This window comes from Hoplias malabaricus, chromosome 7 (genome assembly GCF_029633855.1).
Source record: "Hoplias malabaricus isolate fHopMal1 chromosome 7, fHopMal1.hap1, whole genome shotgun sequence".
Lineage (NCBI taxonomy): Eukaryota > Metazoa > Chordata > Actinopteri > Characiformes > Erythrinidae > Hoplias > Hoplias malabaricus.
Window position 1 is genome coordinate 7,848,246 of NC_089806.1, and position 27,500 is coordinate 7,875,745.

General features: G+C 46.9%; 2 protein-coding genes across 8 annotated transcripts in view; one reads left to right on the forward strand and one right to left on the reverse strand.

Annotated features, from left to right (window-relative positions):
* zdhhc14 (zinc finger DHHC-type palmitoyltransferase 14) overlaps positions 1-27,500 on the reverse strand; it is a 35,417-nt gene that overhangs the window by 7,284 nt on the left and 633 nt on the right. For 2 of the 7 annotated variants that reach the window (XM_066677075.1, XM_066677069.1), the window contains exons 1-8: positions 26,071-26,690; positions 25,363-25,649; positions 14,644-14,804; positions 8,627-8,785; positions 8,054-8,191; positions 6,919-6,967; positions 5,071-5,173; positions 1,583-1,692 (exon numbers count right to left, since the gene is read on the reverse strand). In XM_066677075.1, the coding sequence (XP_066533172.1) occupies positions 1,583-1,692; positions 5,071-5,173; positions 6,919-6,967; positions 8,054-8,191; positions 8,627-8,785; positions 14,644-14,804; positions 25,363-25,607 (965 nt within the window). In that variant the 5' untranslated portion in view covers positions 25,608-25,649; positions 26,071-26,690. Of the gene's footprint in view, positions 1-1,582; positions 1,693-5,070; positions 5,174-6,918; positions 6,968-8,053; positions 8,192-8,626; positions 8,786-14,643; positions 14,805-25,362; positions 25,650-25,720; positions 25,796-25,897; positions 25,922-26,070; positions 26,691-27,237; positions 27,292-27,500 lie in introns of those variants that run through there. The other 5 variants (XM_066677071.1, XM_066677070.1, XM_066677073.1 and 2 more) reach the window with 4 other exon arrangements.
* The window catches only part of tmem242 (transmembrane protein 242), a 7,101-nt gene continuing 7,027 nt past the window's right edge, over positions 27,427-27,500 (forward strand). The window contains exon 1 of the mRNA XM_066677076.1: positions 27,427-27,500. This exon is cut by the window's right edge and continues 205 nt beyond it. The gene's annotated coding sequence lies outside the window, so the exon portion shown is untranslated.

A 27,500-nucleotide genomic window follows, 5' to 3' on the forward strand; every position in this document is an offset into this window, starting at 1 on the left:
TTTATAAGAACAGCTGACATCATCAATCGGAGCCAGACACTGCTGAATCAGTTCCCCAAAGGGCCTCCTGAGCGGGCAGATGGAGATATTAATTGAAAGGAAATTTTACCCCTTCAGTGCAACATGTTGTTTACAAACGCAGAACACAGAGACACCCTTAAAATCTCTATTAAGCGTTGTGCAGATGTGTGGAGCTGTGTCACGTGGACTATTCCAACCCAAATAAAGAGCACCAAAATGTAAAAATGTTATTGCTGAGACTCGGGGAGCAAATCTGACTGGGATCGAGAGATATTCCTCTCAGTGAGTCGTCCGATTAATAAGTGATGCAATATATGAGAGTCTGATTAGGCCAAGGGTGTTGAAAGGAAATGTGTCATCAGTCTCGCAATGCGTATCTGAATTTTTATTTATTTATAATTAACTGTGTTTCCTTTAAACAGGCTAAGCACCACTTAATGGACCTCCATGAATATTCCACATTATTGTAGTTACTGACAGATATAAGTATGAATTAAAATGAAAATAACAGCTTAATTTGCTTTAAAACTGACAATTTTATTAAATTGACGGAAAAACCCGAGCGCGCTACGGAAATTCTCGAACGCGACCGTGACGTCACTGGTGGACAACAGCTGAACAACGTCGCGGTAAAACACCGTTATGACTGACTGTTATGACAGTATCTAGCTAAATAACCAACATTATTCATGACAATAGCCTAGCAATAAGCTAAACTCAAATGTAGAGGTACCGTTATTCTTGTAAATGTGATCGAAGTCGAACTCGAATTCATCCGACACTATAAACCTCCGTAATGCAGCTACGTAGCCGAGTATAATCTGAGACACCGAGTTTAGCGAGTCAAGCTAACGTTAACTAACACCAACTAAAACAGGCGAAGTGAGTGTCCTTACCCTGTTTACCTCCATGTTACAGAGGCTCTTGAACACCTTTCGTTGGTGTCCTTACATGCCCATATTGTTGGAAAAGCGCCAGCGAAATGAGCTACAGATAACGGAGTGAGCGGATGGTCCTTTCCAAAGTGCCCGTTTAAAGTGGACAAATTTAGTCCATTTTCTGGATATTTTGGGATCTTTGTGCCATTTGTTCACAGATGTCCCACTGTACATTGAATGATTGCAGCCAAAAACAACACACCTTTTCATCATTTTGCATTAAATTAAGTGCAGCTTCTAGAGTGTTGTCCACCATCTACGTCACAGGCAAGACGCCTATTAGAGTTTCCCAACACCGTTGGGGGGGGGGGGGGGGGCAACGGTCTTTTAAACCTTATTCCTTCAATTAGTAAGAAATAACATGTTTTCTGACTCTCAATAAACACAAGGTAGGAACTCAACCTCCACTGTATTTATTTGTTTGACACTTTCATAGACCTGGGGCTTAGTCACTGACTCTGTAACATCCAGCGTAGTGTGAGAGTCAGACTCAGACAGGGACACAACACTACACCAAGAAAGCAACACTACTTTCAGCCACATTTGAAAAAAAAAAGTGATTCAAATTCATCACTGTGCATAAGAGCTTTGGTCAATCACCATAAATGTAAACATGCACTGACCTGGGTGGTAGGGGTCCACACAGCGCAGCGCAGCAGTTGGTGAGGATGTTGCCATGGCTGTAGGGGTTGTAGTTGTCTTTTCCTTTTTTGGATGACCACGACCCTTTGATCTGAAACAGGAACACGAACGTTAGAAGAGCTGCGGCTGCTAGGAACACACCCCTCATCTCCCTAATTAGCAAATGATCAGAAACCGGTAACGCTGGAGTGTCCCTGCTTTTATTTCTTCTCTCTTCTAACAACTGAACGGACTAATCAGCTCATTAAAAAGGAGCCGGAGAGAGTGTCCAAGAAGAAACATCCCTCCAAGACAGGAACAGGGCGTGGAATCTTATAAATTATGATAAACAGGTCCACGTTTGTGTGGTGTGTATTTCACACGGTGCCATTAGGACTGGTACGTCCTGTTTTCATAGTCCCAGATTGTTTTTTCTATGTAACAACATGCTGCTTACTGTTGCACAGGGTTTTACATCATTTGTTTTTCATGATTGCACTCATATTGCACATTTTTTGTGAACAGATATTTTTCTGGCTCGACTGCGCACGGACTGAACCGTATTTATAAGAATGTTTACGTTATTTATTGTGAGAAAATCCATTTTTGTGCCTAATATAATTCACAAACTGTCATTTTATAATCATTAAATGTAAAGGGACATATTTAAGCCTTTTTTTGTTGTTGTTTATATTTCATCATTGCAGCTTATAGCTCATGGGAATCTCAGTCAAATTATATGAGTATTAGATTTTGAGTTTAAACCACTGTTCACAACACAGTGTGTCTTGGTCTAGTTCAGCAACAAGCAAAACCACAGTCACGGGGAAGACTGCTGACTTGACAGTTGTCCAGAAGAGGAACATCAACACACTCCACAAGGACGGAAAGCCACAGAAGGTCACCGCTGAAAAGGCTGGCTGTTCTATGCAAGGATATTAATGGAAGGGAGAATGTGGTAGGAAAGGGAACATGACCACAGCTTTGACTGTCAAGAAAAGTGGATCCGACGACTCAGGCTTCAGAAGGAGTGGACGAGGCTGGTGTCAGTGCTTCAGAGCCACCGTTCACAGGCGTCTCCAGGAAAGGGGCGGCATTCCTAATATCAAGCCACTACTGAATCGGAGAAAATGTGAGAAGCGTCTGGACACATGCTCAGGGGTCCAGGTCCAGTAGTCGGATGAAGAGTGGAGAGGCACACAATCCAAAGAATCTGACGTCCAGTGTGAAGTTTCCAGAGTCTGTGATGGTTTGGGGAGCCACGTCATCTGCTGGTGTCGGTCCACTGTGTTTTATCAAGTCCAAAGTCAGCGCAGCCTCCGCACTGATGCAGTACATGCCCCAAGTACTGAGTGAATTAATGAACTTAGTTGTCAGAAGTTGGACATTTCTGAATTTTATATCCTTTCCTGTTTGACCTGGAGGTTTGAAATTACAAACTGTAATAATTTACATGAGCTATAAAGCCGTAACGATCAACAGTAAAATATAAAAAGTCTGGAAATATGTCACTGTGTAATGAATATAATCATTCATCCATTCATTATCTGTAACCCTTATCCAGTTCAGGGTCGCGGTGGGTCCAGAGCCTACCTGGAATCATTGGGCGCAAGGTGGGAATACACCCTGGAGGGGGCGCCAGTCCTTCACAGGGCAACACACACTCACACATTCACTCACACCTACGGACACTTCTGAGTTGCCAATCCACCTACCAACGTGTGTTTTTGGACTGTGGATGGAAACCGGAGCACCCGGAGGAAACCCACGCGGACACAGGGAGAACACACCACACTCCTCACAGACAGTCACCCGGCGGAAACCAACAAAGACACAGGGAGAACACACCACACTCCTTACAGACAGTCACCTTGAGGAAACCCACGCAGACACAGGGAGAACACACCACACTCCTCACATACAGTCACCCGGAGAAAACCCACGCAGACACAGGGAGAACACACCACACTCCTCACAGACAGTCACCCGGAGGAAACCCACACAGACACAGAGAGAACACACCACACTCCTCACAGACAGTCACCCGGCGGAAACCAACAAAGACACAGGGAGAACACACCACACTCCTTACAGACAGTCACCTTGAGGAAACCCACGCAGACACAGGGAGAACACACCACACTCCTCACAGACAGTCACCCGGAGAAAACCCACGCAGACACAGGGAGAACACACCACACTCCTCACAGACAGTCACCCGGAGGAAACCCACGCAGACACAGGGAGAACACACCACACTCCTCACAGACAGTCACCTTGAGGAAACCCACGCAGACACAGAGAGAACACACCACACTCCTCACATACAGTCACCCGGAGAAAACCCACGCAGACACAGGGAGAACACACCACACTCCTCACAGACAGTCACCCAGAGGAAACCCACGCAGACACAGGGAGAACACACCACACTCCTCACAGACAGTCACCCGGAGGAAACCCACGCAGACACAGGGAGAACACACCACACTCCTCACAGACAGTCACCCGGAGGAAACCCACGCAGACACAGGGAGAACACACCACAATCCTCACAGACAGTCACCCGGAGGAAACCCACACAGACACAAGGAGAACACACCACACTCCTCACACACAATGAGAAGGTTGTGGGTTTGAGTCCCGCTCCGGGTGACTGTCTGTGAGGAGTGTGGTGTGTTCTCCCTGTGTCTGCGTGGGTTTCCTCCGGGTGCTCCAGTTTCCTCCCACAGTCCAAAAACATGCGTTGGTAGGTGGATTGGCGACTCAAAAGTGTCCGTAGGTGTGTGAGTGAATGTGTGAGTGTGTGTTGCCCTGTGAAGGACTGGCGCCCCCTCCAGGGTGTATTCCCACCTTGCGCCCAATGATTCCAGGTAGGCTCTGGACCCACTGCGACCCTGAACTGGATAAGGGTTACAGACAATGAATGAACATTTAAAAAGTTATCAAACAACCGTTTATCCTACATTTTTAAGTGAGACGTTGAAGAGAAGATTTTAACCGTTTAAAGCCTGATGTGATTGTAGTTGACTGAAAGAAGAACGATTTCCTCGCATCAAGGCGGTATTAAACCCTTACGTAAGACCCTTTTCAGCACAGTTTTATATTTTTGGCTGATTTATTTGTAGCTTGGTCCAAGATTGTGTGTCTGAGCCTCCAATCAGTGGAGGGTACACACTCTTCCTCTGAGACGTTTGAAGTCTGCCACCCTATCTATAACACCTCTACGGCGTATCCTCTGATTATATTCTGTGGCTTAATATAGCCAAGCCCACTCTGGGGGCTGGATTAAAGCAGCATTGCATAACTGCGTTTCCATGAAAAATCTGGTCCAATTTCTCTTACACAGTCAGGAGGGAAACAATAGTTTGAGTGGGCAGTACTGCATCAAGATGATACTCAATGCTATCACACACACATAAAGAATTATGATTATATATTTAATATATAAGATTGTGAGATAGTGTATGTTTGACTGTGTGTTACTCACGTCTTCGTTGGTCGTCTGGTTGGAGCTGATCAGGTAGGTGTGGAAGCCTGACAAACCTACGATGGACCAGACAGAGAAAAAACACACGACAACCTCCAGAACAGTGCGCCAGTCAAGGAAAGGGGAACACGGTTTCCATGACAACACAGACTTCTCTCACAAAAATACACACACACACACAAAATACCAGGCTGGATTTGCCAAACTGCCATTGGCTACAAAGCATTTGTCACACATGCGTCACCTATATTTCAGAAACGAGGAGGCAGTCATTCACAGACCCACAATACACAACCTTCACATTCAAAGTCCTTGAGAGGGATTTAGACTTATGAGTAATGTCCTGCGTTTGGAAACACAGCACGAAGCTGGAAATGAGTTATGTTTGATGCAAAATTTCATGTGTCCCTGCCTAAGAAGGGTTTCCCTGAGAGCCCGGAATGGTTAAGTTGTTTTATTAAATGCTGTGCTCCACAGAACAATTACGTCTCACTCTTCGAGCTACACTGGTTATGATTAAACCTCACTCAATCCGCTGCAAGCTCCAGGACTTGTGCTGTTTTGTTTTACACTGTTCTATAATGACAGATTAAAGATATTTACACCTCCTGAGAATGTAACGTACCTTTACGAAACAAAACATTATAGTACCTTTACATTGTTTGTACCTTTAATAACAAACTGAGGGAACTTGATTTGCATCCAAATCTTCCAAAAGAAACAGACAAAACCATCGAGACAGACTCCCCACCCTCCTTTTAGAGCTAAAGATCACTGCATATGGTGCTCACATTAATCAATGACTTAACAAGGAAGGCGTGGACACCGTCTGAACTCAGTAAACTAGTTTGTCTGCATTCACCGGCTTTGTTTTATTTTTTTTAATCTTTATGAAAAGCCACATTTGTCTCTGAAGAGTCACGTCCCTTCAGCTCGGAAAGTGTTTGTGTCTGAAATGTATTTGCTCAGTGAGCAGGGTGTGTGCATGCGTTTACCTGCGTGTTAGTGCGAGTTTGTGTATCATTAGGCAGTAACTGATGCCTGGCAAACCAATAATTCAGTGAAAGCAGCGGGCGGGCTTTGGCTAATGAACCCAGCGCACAGTGAGAGAGTGAGATTCTCCACAGCAGCAAGAATCCAGAGAGAAAAGATGTCAACTGCTCTCCCACCTTCACATCCACTTTCATCTCTGCGTTAAAGCAGCCACATGCTACATTCCTTCATCAGAGGCAGAGAGAGAGAGAGGCAGAGAGAGAGAGAGAGAGAGAGAGAGAGAGAGGCAGAGAGAGAGAGAGAGAGAGAGAGAGAGAGAGAGAGGCAGAGAGAGAGAGGGGGACAGAGAGAGCAGCAGAGAGCGAGAGAAGGAGAGAGAGACAGAGCGAGCGAGAGCAGCAGAGAGAGAGAGAGCGAGAGAAAGAGAAAGAGCAGCAGAGACAGAGATCAAAGCAAAGAGAGAGAGAGAGAGAGAGAGAGAGGCAGAGAGAGAGAGAGAGAGACCGAGGCAGAGAGAGAGAGAGCAGGAGAGAGAGACAGAGCGAGCGAGAGCAGCAGAGAGAGAGAGAGAGCAGCAAAGAGAGAGAAAGAGAGAAGCAGAGACAGAGAGAGAGAGAGATATCAAAGCAAAGAGAGAGAGCAGCAGAGAGAGAGAGAGGCAGAGAGAGGCAGAGTGTGGGTGTTTAGCTACGTTATTACTTCTCTCAAACCTACTCTGAGACATTTCTCTTTGTCACTGGGTTTTTGGGGGTGTGAAAGCTAGAAATAGACCGTTAGCGTCGTGTTCCCATCGTGTTCTCGCTCTGTGTATCTCTATCCCTGTCTCGCTCTCTCAGGGCTTCAGGAGAAGGATATCTGGCTGGACTGTCTTTGAGGGCACTCAGGAATCCGGTCCGGTTTGATCCTATAGAAAGAGCAGGGGGTTATTATAATAATGAACACAGTGTGCAGAGAAAAAAAAAACCAATTCATTTCTCCAGTAAATTAAACTGGATTTTTATAGGCACATATTCTACATGTATTTGGACATGTGTTCTACATTGAACTGAATAATCAACCAGGTTTGTTCCTGCACATTTATCACTGACATGTAAATAACCTCTCTCCTGATTGGCTGCCTCATATCATGCTTTTTTTAAAAGAAGAAAAAATAAAGAAATATTCCTAAAACCTTTCCTTTTTAAGCATTAAAAAACAAAAAATGGAGTGCTTTCTTGGACATGGATTAGACCTGGTCTTGGACTAAAAAGCAAAGCCTTAAAAAAAATATCGTATCTAGGTGTTTGGGCTCTGGGAGAAAGGAAACGGCCAATAGTTAATTAACAATGCTAATGCTAACGCTAATGCTAATCCAGCGATTCAAAACAGCAGGTGTTTTCCTAAGCTCTAGTCCCATGGCAGGTCCAGGCACAGGATACTGTTAATAAATTAAAGTCCTAAAGTAATTAAATTACCGCAGTCCACTTCCACAAACCCTAAGGCAAGGTCACACACTGATGGATAATAAGCTGTGGATCACAAGGACCCCTCCACAGTCCAGGGCTGCTGTGCTTCATGCCCCTGACGCCTGGTGACCTCATGTGCAGCTGCTCCAGAGCGTCCCGTTGAGTTTCAGTCTTTTCTCTAGGACACAGCTGCACAATGGAAACATCCTAAAGTGGCTGAATTCACTCGTTCTCACGGACGTCTGCGAATGTTTGCACACTCAGAGTAACCCAGCGGTCTTTGTTTATTACTGAATCCACTGTGCTGAAGCACACAGCCCAAAAAAGCGGGACCGCTATTTCAGTGGAGAGCAGCTGATGATGCTTCAGAATGAATCCCAATGAAAGGCACTCAGGTGGGTCCGGGATTTTATCTGAACCTGCTGAGGATGTGCGGATAAAACAGTGGCACTTGAGCTGAGGATGGTGGAGAGTTGAATAAGAGCAGGAGTGTGTGTCTGTGTGTGTGTGTGTGTGTGTGTAGGTGGGAGGCTTGTGTTACTCACTCAGGATGACGTGGGTGATGACAAAAGCAAAAATAAAGATGGTGAGGAAGGACAGGGAGAGGATGAACAGGTAGAAAAAGCGGTAGTTTCGTCGTCCCACGCAGTTGCCCACCCAGGGGCAGTGGTGGTCAAATCGCTCTGAGCAGAGGAAGAGACACACACAAACGACGGTTTTTATACCACACAGGAGCACTTTGCAGTTCTAATACAAACTGTAGTCTATCTGTTGCTCTGCATACTTTGCTTGCCCATTTCACCCTCATTCTCAGCGCTGCAGTGACACTGACGTGGTGGTGGTGGTGTGTTAGTGTGTGAGTGGATCAGACACAGCAGTGCTGCTGGAGTTTTTAAACCCCTCAGTGTCTGGACCGAGAACAGTCCACCGACCAAAAACATCCAGCCGACAGCGTCCTGTGTCACTGATGAAGGACTAGAGGACGAGCGACACACACTGTGCAGCGACAGATGAGCTACTGTCTCTGACTCTACATCTACAAGGTGGACCAACGAGGGAGGAGTGTCTCACAGAGTGGACAGAGAGTGGACACAGGGTTTAAAAACTCCAGCACTCACCCACACAGTTGTCACAGAGGCTGCAGTGAGAAGCTCGAGGAGGTCTGAAAATCTTGCAGGTGAAACAGTACTTGAGCTTCACCGTCTGACCATTGATGACCACCTCTCTGGTCCTGGGAGGAGGACGGTAGCCAGGACCGCTTGCTCCATTAGCGGCATCTGTGAGAGAGACACACACGTTTAAATGGGGTCACCAAAGTCAACTGGCTGTTTATGTTAGCGTTCTTTCCAGACTGTGGTATGTAAATACGCTCTAATCTGATTGGCTGTGTAGCAGTGCACTTCATACCAAAGCAATCAGTTCTGAAAGCAAATACAAAAGCTCTCCTCATAGGACTGCCATGATAATTACATTATGGAGTTATCGTACGATCTACTGACATTTCCACAGTAGTTTATAAAGTTGATCAGAGTATCGAGGAACCTTTAATTTGTAATTTATCACTTCCTGTTTCCCTGGGGTATAAATATGACGTGACACAGGGGCCTACTTCTCTTCAGTCTTCAACATGGGAAAGAGTGAACAAGAGAACACACTATTCAAGTAAGGCAGATGTGTGTTGACCTTCATAAGTCAGGCAATGTCTACAAGAAAATGGCCACTCGCCTGCACCTGCCCTTATCAACAGTCCGAGGAATCATCGAGAAGTTTAAAACAAGTGGAACAGTGTCAAACGAGCCTGGACGAGGACGTAAGCCACCACGCACAGCGAGGGGGATGGTAAGAGAAGTTCTCCAAAGCACACACAACACATCTCCATAACAACCATCAGGCGATAGCTACATGCTAGCTAGCTTTGGCACTGAAAAAAGCCTTTTAAACATAAACGTCTGGGGTTCGCCAAGTGGTACTGGCCTTCAACTGGGACTGGGTGGTTTGGTCATAGAGCTTTTCGGCAACAAACACCCCGAGTGGGTCTGGCGTAACACAAAAGATGAGTATGTGGAAAAGCACCTCATGCCCACTGTGAAGTATGGGGGGGGGTGGATCGATGATGCTGTGGGACTGTTTCTCTTCCTAAGGCCCTGGGAACCTTGTTAGGGAGCATGGCATCACGAACTCTTTGAAATACCAGGGCATTTTAAATCACAATCTGGTGGCCTCTGCCCGAAAGCTGAAGGTGGATCTTTCAGCAAGATAATGACTCTAAACATGTGGCCAAATCTACACAAAAAAACGGTCACGCTCCTCTCACGGCCATCTCAGTCCCCAGACCTCAACCCAATTGAAAACCTGTGGGGTGAGCTGGAGAGGAGAGGGTGTAGGAGAGGACCCAGGACTCTCCTCTATCTCTATTCTCCCCCAGTTTAAAGAAGCTCACATTTACAGTGGTAGTTACATGTGTGAATGCAGGAGAAACACTAACTGTGCCTGGGCCCTCAAGGGTTTGAGTTTGACTCCCATTAAGCTGGGTTAAGGTACACTCCACTTATATGTGCTTTTTCCAGACACACAAACAGCGCACTCAGCACTTTCCCGCAGCTCTATGGCTGGATCAGCAGGAAAAAGCCCCGGGGCACAGCACCACTGTTTACTAGGCATCAGATTATTCAACTGAGCTGCAGGAGTGTTGTTTTCCTTCAGTCTCCGGCATCCAAACCCTCAGAGCCAGTCTCCGGTTCGTTCATAAAGCTTGGTCCTAGGGTACTTGCTCTTAAAAGAACGCAGATTAGGAGCGCAGATTATTATCTCTCAGGGTTGTAATATTTAACCTACTTCAGTTTTGTAGGAAAAATAGGATAAAATGCTTAAGGGTTTCTGGGCGTTTCTAATGCTAAGATAGCTAATAGAACAAACAAATGAGTGAAAAACCTACCCAGTAAACAAGGAACATCCCTGGACGTTCAAAATAGGTCTAAGTAGTCTGTCAATCAAGGACATATTTTAAACGTCAATGGACGTCCAAAATCCATCTTAATAAGTTCGTTAAGTGGTGACCAATCGATAACGTCAGTGGACGTCCAAAACGTGTTTTATACAAGTAATTTATTTCGGGACCAATTAATAACGTCAATGGACGTCCAAAATACGTCTAACAGTCGTCTTTTCAATGTCTGTGTTTGGACGTCTTTTCAACTTTCATTTTCAACCTTAAAAGAACGTTGATTAGACGGCAGTCATTACGTTATTTCAACGTTGGATCAATGGCTAAATGTTTATTGGGTAAGCACACATCAAAGTCTAAATTCGTGGGAATTTTTAAATGCTAATTTTTGAGCTTCTGCTCGGGTACATTTGCATTGATATTAGTTTTCTTTTTACTCATTAATATTTGGGTTTTCGTCATTAATATTTGGTCAACAGACACTTCTCTGGTTGTAATTCCATTCCTTTTAGAAGTTCAACATTATCTCACACCCAGAAAGGACCTCAACAAGGAATACTAAGCTAGCTCCTGCAGCGACATGTCTCAGACTGTGCAGGATACCCATCTACATCCTGTTCACATTCAGTCATAGAAATGAACAGCTGGCAGATCAAATAAAAAGTGTGAGGATTAACTGAAGTGAATGGCAAAAGCAACAATGACTGTGCTGTTCCAGTAGCAGCAGACAGGCTCTAATTCAGCCCCGCTACCAGATTTCTGGATGGCTGTCAAGGCAGAGTACCCTGAACCGGCAAAACTTGTGACTGATGGCCTTTCGCTTTTTTTGCCACGACGTGGCTCCGCAACATTTTCCGCACTCACTCACATCAAAAGCAAGCACCACTCCGGCTCGTTGATGGCAGAAGATGATTTACAGCAAACTGTGAGTGGAACTCAAACAAGAATTATATGCTGTCCTCAGGCAAACGGGCTCAACCATCGCCTCTAAAAATGGTACTGAACTGCACTTGTGTATAACGTGAACAGTATTCGCTCTTTCTTTGAGTGATGATGTTAGCACGCACAGTACGGGGCCAGGGCAGGGGCCACTGTGTATTTCTCCTATTATGAGGTCCTGGGTTCAAACCCCACCTCGGGTGACTGTCTGTGAGGAGTGTGGTGTGTTCTCCCTGTGTCTGTGTGGGTTTCCTCCGGGTGACTGTCTGTGAGGAGTGTGGTGTGTTCTCCCTGTGTCTGCGTGTGTTTCCTCCGGGTGACTGTCTGTGAGGAGTGTGGTGTGTTCTCCCTGTGTCTGCGTGGGTTTCCTCCGGGTGACTGTCTGTGAGGAGTGTGGTGTGTTCTCCCTGTGTCTGCGTGGGTTTCCTCCGGGTGACTGTCTGTGAGGAGTGTGGTGTGTTCTCCCTGTGTCTGCGTGGGTTTCCTCCGGGTGACTGTCTGTGAGGAGTGTGGTGTGTTCTCCCTGTGTCTGCGTGGGTTTCCTCCGGGTGACTGTCTGTGAGGAGTGTGGTGTGTTCTCCCTGTGTCTGCGTGGGTTTCCTCCGGGTGACTGTCTGTGAGGAGTGTGGTGTGTTCTCTCTGTGTCTGTGTGGGTTTCCTCCGGGTGACTGTCTGTGAGGAGTGTGGTGTGTTCTCCCTGTGTCTGTGTGGGTTTCCTCCAGGTGACTGTGAGGAGTGTGGTGTGTTCTCCCTGTGTCTGCGTGGGTTTCCTCCGGGGGCTCAGCTTACCTCCCACAGTCCAAAGACAAATGTTGGTAGGTGAACTGGCTTTGTAAATCTGTCCCTGAGTCTTAGTGTGTGTCAGTGATTGGATTTTTTTGTGGGTATGATGTCCTATGACAGACCGGTGCTCTGTCCAGGGTGTGATTCTAGGTAGACTTCAAACGAACCACGACCCTGAACAAGATAAAGCAGTTACAGAAAAATGACTGAATAAATAAATGAATGACAAACAATGTACCTGAGTTATACTAATTCCATGCAGTTTCTCACCACTGCTATTAATTTATGACTAAGCAGAAACGCTGTAAGTCTTCCCTGACCCTTTTTTTTCTGCAGGAGTTTGCAGGGACTGGGTTAGCTGGCTGCCTGAGGCACAGTTGACTCTGACAACGTCTGTATGACTAGACTTTTAGGTTAAATATTAGGCTTCGAAAAAAAGTGGAAAAAACCTACAGACTGAGCACTTCATTTTCTGCGGGGAGTATGAATATTTAATGGGTTTTTCCATTTTAAACACTGACAGGAGAAGCAGGAAAGGGCATGTATTATGCATATCCCGAGAGAGGAGAAGATAATGGCAAATCCTCTCACTCTAAATCCTAACACACCCCGGAGTCTCTCTACATCACTCAGCAGAGCTTCAAGTCTCGGGAAGCTGAGCGGAGAAGGCCGAAAGGGCTTTGTTCTCCCACAGTCCACGGCTAGCGTTTCACGCCGAGAAACCGGCACCAGACGAGAGACAATGAGACACGTTAACAGCTCTGAGATGTAGACGCTGAACCGAGAGAGGTGCGGATCGGCAGGAAGTACTCAATAGCCTCAAGAAACTGATCTAATTAAGGCCTGGTTAGGCTTTAAATTTACAGCGGTTTCTCTCTTGCACAAAGCGCAGTGGTTCAGCCAAGACTCGTCTGAGGCTGAGGTTATGTTTAACCAAAGCTCATCACTTAGAGCTCCAACCAGGATGGTTTGTTCTCCCCGTGTCTGCGTGGGTTTCCTCCGGGTGACTGTCTGTGAGGAGTGTGGTGTATTCTCCCCGTGTCTGCGTGGGTTTCCTCCGGGTGACTGTCTGTGAGGAGTGTGGTGTGTTCTCCCTGTGTCTGCGTGGTTTTCCTCCGGGTGACTGTCTGTGAGGAGTGTGGTGTGTTCTCCCTGTGTCTGCGTGGGTTTCCTCCGGGTGACTGTCTGTGAGGAGTGTGGTGTGTTCTCTCTGTGTCTGCGTGGGTTTCCTACGGGTGACTGTCTGTGAGGAGTGTGGTGTGTTCTCCCTGTGTCTGCGTGGGTATCCTCCGGGTGACTGTCTGTGAGGAGTGTGGTGTGTTCTCTCTGTGTCTGCGTGGGTTTCCTGCGGGTGACTGTCTGTGAGGAGTGTGGTGTGTTCTCCCTGTGTCTGCGTGGGTTTCCTCCGGGTGACTGTCTGTGAAGAGTGTGGTGTGTTCTCCCCGTGTCTGCGTGGGTTTCCTCCGGGTGACTGTCTGTGAGGAGTGTGGTGTGTTCTCCCCGTGTCTGCGTGGGTTTCCTCCGGGTGACTGTCTGTGAGGAGTGTGGTGTATTCTCCCCGTGTCTGCGTGGGTTTCCTCCGGGTGACTGTCTGTGAGGAGTGTGGTGTGTTCTCCCTGTGTCTGCGTGGTTTTCCTCCGGGTGACTGTCTGTGAGGAGTGTGGTGTGTTCTCCCTGTGTCTGCGTGGGTTTCCTCCGGGTGACTGTCTGTGAGGAGTGTGGTGTGTTCTCTCTGTGTCTGCGTGGGTTTCCTACGGGTGACTGTCTGTGAGGAGTGTGGTGTGTTCTCCCTGTGTCTGCGTGGGTATCCTCCGGGTGACTGTCTGTGAGGAGTGTGGTGTGTTCTCTCTGTGTCTGCGTGGGTTTCCTGCGGGTGACTGTCTGTGAGGAGTGTGGTGTGTTCTCCCTGTGTCTGCGTGGGTATCCTCCGGGTGACTGTCTGTGAGGAGTGTGGTGTGTTCTCTCTGTGTCTGCGTGGGTTTCCTCCGGGTGACTGTCTGTGAGGAGTGTGGTGTGTTCTCCCTGTGTCTGCGTGGGTTTCCTCCGGGTGACTGTCTGTGAAGAGTGTGGTGTGTTCTCCCCGTGTCTGCGTGGGTTTCCTCCGGGTGACTGTCTGTGAGGAGTGTGGTGTGTTCTCCCCGTGTCTGCGTGGGTTTCCTCCGGGTGACTGTCTGTGAGGAGTGTGGTGTGTTCTCCCCGTGTCTGCGTGGGTTTCCTCCGGGTGACTGTCTGTGAGGAGTGTGGTGTGTTCTCCCCGTGTCTGTGTGGGTTTCCTCCGGGTGACTGTCTGTGAGAAGTGTGGTGTACGTATAAACGCTCACAACGATGTAGGGCACTTGCACAGGCTACAGCATAGGCGTAACTGGCTTTAACTTTGGACAGCACAGTGTAGATAGACTGATTAATAAGACAGAAAGCAAGCAGGGGAGTAAATGTGGAGTGGTGGTGTTGAGCTCAGCCTCATTTTACCTATCTGCCTTTCCACGTCTGCTGCCTCCTCCGGAGTGGCTCTGGGCAGGACGCCTGGGTCACTGAAACTGGCCCGGAGCAGCATTCCCATTACAAAGAAAAACAGAACTCCTCCGATGGCTGGAATGGCAGGGGTCAGGTTAGAGGCCAGGAACGGACAGCTGAAATACAAACGAGAGACAGAAATGTAGAGTATCAGAACCCTGGACTGTAGTGGAGAGGGTGCTCCAGCTGTGCTGAGCCTGGTGGAGGAGGCAGTAGTTAAAATATTGTACCTTGTTTTGTTATTGTCCATATTTATTTATACTGCATAAATAATTCATATTCAGTGTTTTATTTAATATCTAACTTAAACAAAACAAATAAAAACAAATTAACTTGATTTTTCAGATAGCTTCCTATAGAACAACAGAGTTTACTGTGAGGTCACCTCTAAAAGACTGTTTACATCCCTAATAAAACGTGTCTTGGCCCGAATTCATCCTCGTATTTTGCATGTTTAAACCTCTTCAGCAGCTCTTTGAAGTTGCCGTCATGCTCCATCTTCCTCTCCCTACAGGCTGCTGCAACACGGGACTGAGAGCATACCCCTGTTGGGTAATAATAGTCTTTTGTTTTCTATATTTACTGTGACGTTTGATATTTCTACCTACAGGCGGATGATGAAATAACAGAAACACAACAGGCAACAGGAGGACAACAATAAGCAGCGATGCTGCCTCCCGCACTTCTCAACAGCCAGACGTCGGCCCATTTTTCAAAACAGCAGAGATCATCTTCCATCAGTGTGGGACAGAACCTTCCACAGACCGTCTCTGACTTTAGAGAATAAAAGACAATGAACCAGACATCACTTAACTCTACTACAGCCTCAGGACAAAGCCCTACACGTTTCAGTTCATCTTTAAACTGCACCGGATACAGGTTTTCTTCAGCGGAAACAGTGTCATCATTAATTCAGTGAAAATAACGATGGAATTTTAGCAGGGACTGGGACAGCCGAGTGAATCGAGAGTCTTGCGACAGATGTGTTAAGGGAGAAAGTGCATTATTACATTAATTTCAGGGATCTGGAGGCTTCCAACCCTCTAAAATATATCAGGGATGTGATAAAACAAGTCATTCTGATTTTGTGCTGCTTCTTACGTAGAGTGCAGAGATTTTAGCATTGTCCCGCCCCTCCTCTGAGTCTGTCCAATCACAGCACTGGACCGGTGTTTACGCGAGAGCAAAAGGACGAGGTTAAACAGAGCGAAACAAACAAGGAGAGAGGAGAAATAAGAGCGCTGAGTAAAAACGAAGAAGAGAACTGAGCGAAAACAGCTAAAAATCAGAGCTTCTCTGTTTACACAGTGGGAGAACGCTGCTGTTGGGTTTGATCTTTGTGGTGTTTTGACCAAATTATATCCCAGATGTTTCATTAAAACCCAGAAGTGTGTTCCCTTGTGGTAATGGGGAAGAATATGTTCGCATTAAACAGTTTTTATAGGTGTGAGGTTTGTCTGTAGTGGCTTCTCTGACCCTTCAGTGTTCCGCAGGCTAAAAGCTAAAAGCGTTTCAGTAACAACACCACTGGGATATTTAATGTGATCCCACATGACATCTGTTCTGGGACACCTGAAACCTGGGTATGAACTCGGAGTGCTCTGACCTTGCCTTTGTCCTTCTGTTTATTAACGTGGTGACCTTTCGTAACATCTGATTTCATTTATTTTAAACGGCAATAGCATTAAGGGAAGAAAGATGGTGGAGGCAGCTCTGTGTCATAGCACTTTCTTAAAGGAGTCACTGTAAAACTGCAACATAGATGGCATCGTGATATTATACATGTGATTAAAGGCTTCAAATTAAAAAGAAATATCTGTCAATCTTTTCAATGTAGAACAAAAAAAGTAAAATAAAATAAAAAACAGTCAGAAATCCCTAGCGGATATTTATGGTGGACATTCTTATCGTTTATGGCCTTAACTGAAGGCCTTGCCCCAATTGTGACCCTTGCCACTGTTGTGAAAGCGAGATATCGGATTTCAGCCTTGGTAAAACTGGCCTTGTGGGACGAGTTTGTCAAACAAGCATCCAATGCGTCTTTAGATTTATTAGGGTCTTTCTGTCCTGGCAACGACTCTGTATTTAGGTGCTTATGCATTGGAGGACCAGTGTGGCAGTGCAATACACACAATACACATCTGAATGTGTGTTTAAACCCTTTCTAAATCTCTCCTTGTGCCAGTCCTGTTTTATCTGAGGTTCTCAGCCAATGCCTAGTTTTATCAGTCAATAAATACGTACGATAAATCAAAAGCATCCATAAGATCAAGGAGAACATCTGGAAACGTTGTCCTTCACACGTGTTCACATCTAGTTCTCTGCACTCATTGTCCATTCTCTCAGCTCCACACCACACAGGAGCCTGTTGTAGTTCTACAGTCCACCTGTTGCTCTGCATACTTTAGCCCCATTTCACCCTGCTCTTCACCGATCAGGACCCCCACAGAGTAGGTGTGATTTGGTGGTGGATCATTCTGGTGGTTTGTGTTGTGCTGGTGTGAGGGGATCAGACACAGCAAGTGCTGCTGGAGTCTTTAAACCTCTCAGTATCACAGTTGGACTGAGAATAATCCACCGACCAAAAACATCCAACGAGGGAGGAGTGTCTCACAGAGTGGACACAGGGTTTAAAAACTCCAGCAGCACTGCTGTGTCTGATCCACTCTACACCAGCACAACACACACTAACACACCACCACCACGTCAGTGTCACTGCAGCGCTGAGAATGACCCACCACCACATCACACCTGCTCTGTGGAGGGTCCAGACCATTGAATTCTGGAGTGAAAGGGCTGTATGCAGAGCAACAGATGGACTACAGTCTGTCATTGTACAGAGTGGGCCATTTATCTGGTTTTAACGTAACGGATACTGGAAGCCTGTGCTAGCATTTCTCCTGCGGTGTTGCTATCAGTGTGTGAAAAGTGGGAGAAGAGGGTTGCACTGACAATCCAACACAATGGACAGCACTTTTATACGTGGTCAGAAACTTGTAAATAACTCATGAAAGAATAAAGTTACGTTAAAACCAACACACCATTGTTTTTCTTGTAAGATTTCCAATAAGTTTGATGTGTCACATGACCCACTTCCCATTGAAAGAACAAAAGTTGGATCCAAAATGGCCGACTTCAAAATGGCAGCCATGATCACCACCCATCTTGAAAAGTTTCCCCCCTCCCATATACTAATGTGCCACAAACAGGAAGTTAATATCACCAACCATTCCCATTTTATTAAGGTGTATCCATATAAATGGAACCACCCTGTAGAACCACAGAGTTTAGAAACAAGGTAGGTGTTCCTAACCCAGTGATCGTTCAGTGAAAAAGCACAATGCATATTGAGAAAATACCTTTTAAAACTAATAATAATAATATGTTGTTGCATTAATAAGTGGTAAGTGATTTCAGGATTAAATACTGACACCTTAAACACCTCATCATTATCTGACTACCCTTGCACATCCCTATCCCTAATACATAAGGGCTGTCATAAAGAACAGCCAGGCCTGCTAAAGCAGAGACACGTCCTGTAAATCTGTGCAGATTCCTGTGGCCCAGCTGCTGTTCTGCTTGTGATCTGACAGCAGTTTAACTCTTTCCAGTCCAAACAGGCAGATACCATCAGCCTGGATTTAAAAAAAGGACCACCCTCTCCCAGGAGACCTTTTTAAGGTTGTTTGGTTGTGTCTGCCACACCTGGTGCGCGAGAGGCTCTGAGGACACGCGAGAGCAGCGGCCTCAGAGGACGGCGGACACTCGGTCCTTCCTTCTGACGCCTGCTTCTCTGCTTCGCTTTCATTTTGCGGCATCTTTAGCTAGACGCGAAGCATCACACAAGGACACGGCCTGAGAGCACTGCCACAACACCCAGACTCGTCCTTGAGAGCTGCGCTGGGTAAACATTTCCGAAAGGGAGGATCTCACACACATCACACTCGACCACTGAGGCCAAACTGGAGTTATGTAACAGAGTCTGAGTGATATGAAAACTGTCATAGACACCGTTTACCAGCTAACGGAGCACAAACCATAGAAACCAGGCAGAGGTATACATTTCTAATATATTTTTTTAGATATTATAGTTACATTCAAGGAAATAAAATGACATTAGAGACATCACCTCACCTTAAAGTAACGCTAGGTAATATTTTCACATTAAAATACCAGATTCAAAATTAGTGTGATGCTTCACTTAGATGTAATAGGGAGAACGGACACTCTGTTGTTGCTACTCCAGGTTCAGCACTGCAGAAACCGCACTATGTAACTTTTGGAGTAGGGTAGGTAACCAAACCGCCCCCCCCCCCTTGATTTCAGGACAGTGCTGTAAAAGTGAATTACACTCTGCAACTATAGGGGGAGCCCAGGAGCAAAACACCAGATGTTACATAGTGTTCCTTTGACTGTCACAATGCTCAATGCCAGCTGTGTGCTGGAGGGGTATAAAGCCCCTGGCACTGAGCTGTGAAGCAGTGGAACTGGAAACTCTGAAGTGATGGAGCACCATCCAGCACTTCTGGGATGAGTTGGCGTGCTGAATGTGATCCAGAACTATTTACACATCATCAGCATGTGGCCTGCCTACGGTAACTCAGTGCCATCAAATTCTCACAGCATTATTCCACTGTACAAAGTCTCTCCAGAAGTGTCTCTTATTGCAGCAAAAGGGAAACAGTATAGTGTTCTGTATATTACATAAGCACAAGTAACATTTTCCGTTCAAGAATGACAGAGATGTGCAGCAGAGGCTAAAGCAGCTCCAGATGCTCCCACAGCACTCATCGTGGGACTGGAATCCTGTTTGGTCCATGAATACGCAGCTGATTTTCATTTTCCCCTTTTTCCAAATTGTATCCTGTGAAACCGTCCCCAGACGCAAGGGCATAAGTGACTGGGTGAGCGCGCGCTCACCCAGTCACTCATGCCCTCGCGCCTGGGGATGGTGTCGCGCGCTCACCCAGTCACTTATGCCCTTGCGTCTGGGGACGGTTTCACAGGATACAATTTGGACACCATCCCCAGGCACAAGGGCATGAGTGACTGGGTGAGCGCGCGAAACCGTCCCCAGGCGCGAGGGCATGAGTGACTGGGTGAGCGCGCGAAACCGTCCCCAGGCGCAAGGGCATGAGTGACTGGGTGAGCGCGCGAAACCGTCCCCAGGCGCGAGGGCATGAGTGACTGGGTGAGCGCGCGAAACCATCCCCAGGCGCGAGGGCATGAGTGACTGGGTGAGCGCGCGAAAACGTCCCCAGGCGCAAGGGCATGAGTGACTGGGTGAGCGCGCGAAACCGTCCCCAGGCACGAGTGACTGGGTGAGAGCGCAAAACCGTCCCCAGGCGCGAGGGCAAATAGTGACTGGGTGAGCGCGCAAAACCGTCCCCAGGCGAAATCCAAATTGTTTTATTCGTTAGCATGAAAAAATCTGGGCTAAATATATAACCAATAATGCACTAGCATTTCTCACATTTAGGGGATGCTCTTATTCAGAGTGAATTACAGCTGGTTACAGGGGTGGGTGTCTGTACTGTGTGAGGGGTCTTATTGGTCTAGAGTGCTTCCCTGAGCAGGGAACAGAACCCTAGCCTGCTGCATTAAAAGCCTGTGGCATTACCCACTACACAACACTAACGGCAGTGCGACTGCAAAATGTGGTTATTTTCCATGAATTAAATTCTAGATCCAAGAACAGCATCACATCCATTTTCCAAACGATAAATATACATCCCAAAAGTTCGGGTAAACCCTGGCACTCAGCGGTGACTTTCAAAACCACTTAAAGTCTTTAAAATGTTACATTTCACAAAGGCTGCACATCTGTGTTTGAGGTCCTCCTCGTCTCGGCTCTTAAGCGCCGGCTCTAATGGCACGAAGAGCCGCTTTAATGACTTTTATTACCATTTAAAAACAGCATGACACAGCCGGGGGCAGGGAGTCGAACCGTGCGTTGGGTGTCCTTTCGTTGTCATGGAGACGACGGCTGTCCAAACACAGGCAAGTGGGAGAGGAAACCATTACCATGGAAACAGCAACACCGGCGCAGCGCGTGGCTCAGGAAAGTTGGGGTGAGGAATGTGGGCTGTGTGGAGAAGGAGGGTCTGAGCTGGGGAGGAGGACAGTGGAAATACTGAGGCCCACATTTACTCCAGTGTCTTTTTGACACACACACACACACACACACACACACACACACACACACACACACACACACACACACACACACTTCCTCTAGACCCAGACATGCCCAATCATTGCATTGTCTCTTCTGCTGTTATGTCTTTGATCCGGATTGTTTGTTTTTTTTTTAGCTCATTTTTAGCCTTTGAGCATTTTTTCTACCCAGCTACAATAATAAAAGGAGACATCCACAATTGTGAGGAATGTGCTGCTTTCTCTGGGTTGTTTACATTCAAAAGCTCTGCATCTTTTAGCATGGAATTATATCTGAGGAAAAGTAATGACAGTTTTTTCTATTCATTGCTTCAATTTCCACAGAAACTCATTTGTAACTCGAGTTCTTTAGTTTTGTAGCATTTTCGTTCTGCGTTTAATTTCATGCCGTTAGCGCTCCCCCGAACATAAAGTCAGTTCCACCTTAAGTGATCAGGAATAGAGCAATATCCTCATGTCTGTTCACGCTTTTTCAACATTTCAAGTTCTCTAACTCATCTCTAAAGATACTGGAGTGATCTCCACTGCTCTTCAGCTCTGAGGAGTTTTGTATCATATATAAGTCTTAAAACAAGTTGTTCTGATTTTGTGCTGCTTTTTACACTTAAGAGTTGTCCCACCCCCTTGACCGAGACTCTCCAATCACAGGACTGGATCCACTTTTGAATGTGAGCACAAATACAAAGATAAACAGAGCAAAAAAACCATGGAAACCAAGCAAAAATGGCTAAAAGCCAGAGCTTCTGCTCCTCACCCCTCATAATGTGGTGTTTGATCCTTGGGGTATTTTGTCAAAAGCATTTCACAGCACTTTTAGAAAAGGGGTGGAACATGGCCCCTTTAAATGAGTTAAAAATACACTGATATAATTAACCCTTTAAATTAAGTACCTAACATCATCTATTAAAGGAGCACTAGGTAAGATTTGTTTCGTTTAATTCACATTTAAAGCAATGTCCTGAAATCAAGGGAAAGGGGTGGAGGGTGGTGGTCCTACCCTCCTCTAAAAATTACAGAGTGCGGTTTCTGCAGTGCTAAGCTTTGAGTAGCAACCACGGGAGGTTCAGTTCTCCGTTACAGCTCAGTGAAACCTCATCGTGATTTTGAAGCTGTTGGTTTAAGGTAAAAATACTACCTACTGTTGCTTTAAGAAGCACATACTTAATAGAGTCTAAATTTAACTTCATAAGCCACGCTGGATTTCTACAGAGATATGAACTCCACAAATAGCCCTTGGGAATCAGAATGAAGCGAGTGGTCGAGTCCAATCCTGGGAAGCCACAAGACAACACAAGGTCCCCTTGTTCACATGTGCTGCACATCTGAGTCTGTAGGACGGGAGGAATTCAAATGAAATATGTCAGCAGCGATCTTTACCAATCCGTCCACTGGCCTGAGAGGTGCAAATCACTCCTGACAGCATGCATCACTGAACAGGTACTACATCACATTCACCGCTGTCGGAACCTGTGTTTACACTGCAGGTACAGCGTGTTCTGTCCTAGTCCTGCTCAAACCAGGCATTATTTCACCAGAGGAGCATCGCTTCCCCACATTGTGTAAAAGCTCAAATAGAAGCGCTCTAAAATGAGCTGGAATAACATCGCCTTACATGAACTTACATTACACTTTAAGCTCCAGTTAAGTCTCCATTTTGTAGCTTTGTTTACAGCAGTGACAGGGGAAAGAACTCTTCATCTTATCATCTCAGTACACTCACGAATACAGAAACGGAACACACAGCTGTGAACGGACACACTTTGTAGACGAGCAGCGTCTTTTCCTGACACACACTGAGCCCTAGGCAAAGGTTACTCAGTAGGGAACCTCCACTGAAAGATTTAATGTGTGTCTAATCTGGGTGTAGAAAAGTGACCCTTGAAGGCAGAGCTTAAAATCGAGACATGAGATCTGCGTTCAGTGCGAGATCTCAGGCTGAGCCTCGCTACATCACTTCATCACGCTACACACAGCAGTGAAGGAGCTCTCTGATAAAAGCTACACCTTCACCAGGAAAACATGATGAAGAGGAATGCAGTGAGGAATGCAGACCCTCAGAACATGAAGACAGGCCACCATTCAAGAGCACCAGGGTCAGGAGTCGAGTCTGAAGGCTCTGGTGAGAGAAATACTCATCTAAAAGTGAATGCTGATGTGTCCCATGAGAGATTGTACTACACTCTGAACACCAAGGGAGCAACAAACAAGTCCAGACATGTCAGAACCACGAGAACACAGAACCCGCTGAAATCATTCACACAAATTATATTTGTATAAAATTAATAATTCATTCATTATCTGTAAGCGCTTATTCAGTTCAGGGTCGCAGTGGGTCCAGAGCCTACCTGGAATCATTGGGCGCAAGGCGGGAATACACCCTGGAGGGGGCGCCAGAACTTCACAGGGCAACACACACTCACATTCACTCACACCTACGGACAATTTTGAGTCGCTAATCCACCTACCAACTTGTGTTTTTGGACTGTGGGAGGAAACCGGAGCACCTGGAGGAAACCCACGCAGACACAGGGAGAACACACAACACTCCTCACACACAGGCACCCGGAGGAAACCCACGCAGACACAGGGAGAACACACCACACTCCTCACAGACAGTCACCCGGAGGAAACCCACGCAGACACAGAGAGAACACACCACACTCCTTACAGACAGTCACCCGGAGGAAACCCACGCAGACACAGGGAGAACACACTACACTCCTCACACACAGGCACCCGGAGGAAACCCACGCAGACACAGAGAGAACACACCACACTCCTCACAGACAGTCACCCGGAGGAAACCCACGCAGACACAGAGAGAACACACCACACTCCTCACAGACAGTCACCCGGAGGAAACCCACGCAGACACAGAGAGAACACACCACACTCCTCACAGACAGTCACCCGGAGGAAACCCACGCAGACACAGGGAGAACACACAACACTCCTCACACACAGGCACCCGGAGGAAACCCACGCAGACACAGGGAGAACACACCACACTCCTCACAGACAGTCACCCGGAGGAAACCCACACAGACACAGGGAGAACACACCACACTCCTCACAGACAGTCACCCGAAGGAAACCCACGCAGACACAGGGAGAACACACTACACTCCTCACACACAGGCACCCGGAGGAAACCCACGCAGACACAGGGAGAACACACCACACTCCTCACAGACAGTCACCCGGAGGAAACCCACGCAGACACAGAGAGAACACACCACACTCCTCACAGACAGTCACCCGGAGGAAACCCACGCAGACACAGGGAGAACACACAACACTCCTCACACACAGGCACCCGGAGGAAACCCACGCAGACACAGGGAGAACACACCACACTCCTCACAGACAGTCACCCGGAGGAAACCCACGCAGACACAGGGAGAACACACCACACTCCTCACAGACAGTCACCCGAAGGAAACCCACGCAGACACAGGGAGAACACACTACACTCCTCACACACAGGCACCCGGAGGAAACCCACGCAGACACAGGGAGAACACACCACACTCCTCACAGACAGTCACCCGGAGGAAACCCACGCAGACACAGAGAGAACACACCACACTCCTTATAGACAGTCACCCGGAGGAAACCCACGCAGACACAGGGAGAACACACTACACTCCTCACACACAGGCACCCGGAGGAAACCCACGCAGACACAGAGAGAACACACCACACTCCTCACAGACAGTCACCCGGAGGAAACCCACGCAGACACAGAGAGAACACACCACACTCCTCACAGACAGTCACCCGGAGCGGGACTCGAACCCACAACCTCCAGGTCCCTGGAGCTGTGTGACTGCGACACTACCTGCTGCGTCACCGGGCCGCCCAGAATTAATAATAATAACTAGTACTAAATATTGTTATTATAATAATTACTGGGATGATAACCTACAACAACAACAACTACTACTACTACTATTAATAATTTAAGGGAATCAAACAATTCAATTAATGTATAATGTAATATCCTTAAATCATCAGTTTACTTGTATTTGCTTAAATTTCACCCTAAAAAACTGATTTTCTGGTTTAAAATCATCGTGTTCAGTTACAGAGAGCACAAACGTCCTCAGAATGGAGTTAGTAACATTTAGAAACGTTATCTTCAACCGGTCTCGTGTTGGCTGGAACAGAACATCTCCAAAACAGTTCCCTTTGTTTCCCTTTCAGTTTATAGTTGAGGAAACACCAAGCACATGGCGTAGACGCCCAATAGAGATACACTACTCCAGCTGACAGGTTTATCAGTGATGGCATAAATCCAGGTCTCCGTTTCCTCTTCATAAGTAGCTTAGTGACGTTAGATATTTCTCGTGTTAACACTTTACAACTTTTCTAAGGTGTCGTGCAATCATAATATCGTTGCTATACAGACAATAAAAATAACTGGGATATAACCGTGAGTTCATTTGTCCTCTCCTTGACCCTCACCCGGACGTGAGACGTACAGATCAGACTTACTCAAAGGTGAAGAAAAGCCCACTGGTGACGAGGATGAGGACCATGGTGAGGTAAAAGACCCCTGTCTGCTTGGCCATCATGATCCTCCCGTCGCAGTAAAACTTGTTGCGTCCGGGAAAGACCTGCCACTTCCGCTTCACCTTCCTCTTCTTGCTGAGGTGAGGGGTCTCCAGAGGAGACGAGGAGTTGTGCGTGCAGATCTGATTGTACTGGCACTCCCTGGGCTCGTCCAGGCCGAGATGCATGTTGACGTTGATGGTGGTGGGGGTGTATCGCTCAGCAATGGCCTGCAAAACAGAGGGAAGGGGTAAGAGAGTCTCGGTTGCTCACAAGGCACTCAGCAGCCCTCAGAACCTACCTGTCTTCTTTATTTCTGTATTATTATTGGCTGCTGCTGGCTCTCAACTCGCCTCAAACTTTACTCTCAGGCCCCCTAGGACACAAAGTTTGTCAAAAAAATGAGTTAAATCAGAGGCATGCCATTAGTCTGTCCTCTGTGGCCCCTCTGTTGTCTTTTGCATACAAGGCAAACTACCTGTGATCTTTACCAGTGTGTTATGTTGTCCTCCTGGCCTTCAAACGACCACAGGCTTCGTTCCCCTGAGATAAAGCACCCGTCTTTAATGGATATTCATAAACAAAGCAATGCTGTACGAGTCTGTGGATCTCAATGGTACAAACAGTCAGGCCACTGCAAGACAAACCTACCTGCCTTCTCTAGCAGCGTGCTGTTGTTTTGTCCCTCAGGGCCACCACACACATTCCTCCTTAGCCCCTATGAACCAAACTTTGTCCACCCCTGCTTTAGTTGAATGGAAGGGTGCATCTTTAGGGCCAGAGGAGCGCGTGAGGGGATGCGAGCATCGTGCCCCACCACCTTGATTGTGTATTTGGGAAATGTGAGAGCAGCAGGAGCACCGTTTGGTCCAACGACTCTCAGTGGCTCGCAGAGGCAGTTAGATCCGTCCTAGACAATCCAGCACAAGGCATGGAGATGAAGAGAGGAAATCCTGAGCCCAGATAAACCCCCAGGCGTCACTGTAGTCCTCCTCCATCGTGTTTAATTCCATCTGTGATCCATAGTGAAGGAATGAAGGTGGCTTTGTTTATTCCCCTGTTGCACTCTGTGTGTGTAGAAATGTCCCCGCCTGTCTGTCCATCCACGCCACTCTCTCTGCTTTTATATTTATCCAGCAGCAGGAGGAGGTGGAAGCCCGTCCTTCCAGTGTCCTCGCCCGGCCTCCGTATGCTTTATTTCTCCTTTAAATCTGTACTGTCCTCATTTTCAGGGGGAATATGAGCGCAGGTCCTCGCCAGTCCGCTGCTTAGTGGAGAGGGAGGGGGGGGGGGGGGCAGGAGAGAGCAGCCGCTGTACTGTCGAACGGACCTGCACCTTCTACTACAGAAGAGTCGTTCACCAGCGAGTCGGTTCCTTAATTCGGATCATCGAACCGATTCACTGAATTTATGTATTTTTTTTAATTCGAATGTCAAGATTCGACTCGCTTTAAAGAGTGGTTTATTTCCCACGTGTTTTGTTCGTCACCGCGACAATGAACTGGAAGCGGTTACAGACAATGAATTAAATATTTAGTTCGTTATCGTCTATAAAGTAAAATACATAAATATTATGAATCGGTTGCTGGAAAGTTCCTCTTATTCTGTGGTTCACCCTGACCCACCTCCTGGACTTTATTGGACTATTCAGAATCTTTACCTTCATTATCCTCTTCGCCTGTTTTTGTTAGTTGTTACAGTCTCTGGTTTTTGTTCTTGGAATTGTTTTTAGGGAACTGAGAGTTTGTAGTGTTCATTTATTGATTAACTCATTGTATCTGCTTCATCCTGATCAGGGTTTCTGAGTCCAGAACCTACCTGGATTCACTGGGGACAAGGCAGGAACACACCCTGGACAAAGCACCGGTCCATCGCAAACTGACGCCTTTAGACAATTTCCCACACTCACCCTGTCATTCACACCTGTGGACAATTTCAAACTCACCCAACCAACCAGAAATTTCTCACAGTCACACAGCTCCAGGGACCTAGGGTTGTGGGATCGATTCCTGCTCCGGGTGACTGTCTATGAGGAGTGTGGTGTGTTCTCCCTGTGTCTGCGTGGGTTTCCTCCGGGTGAC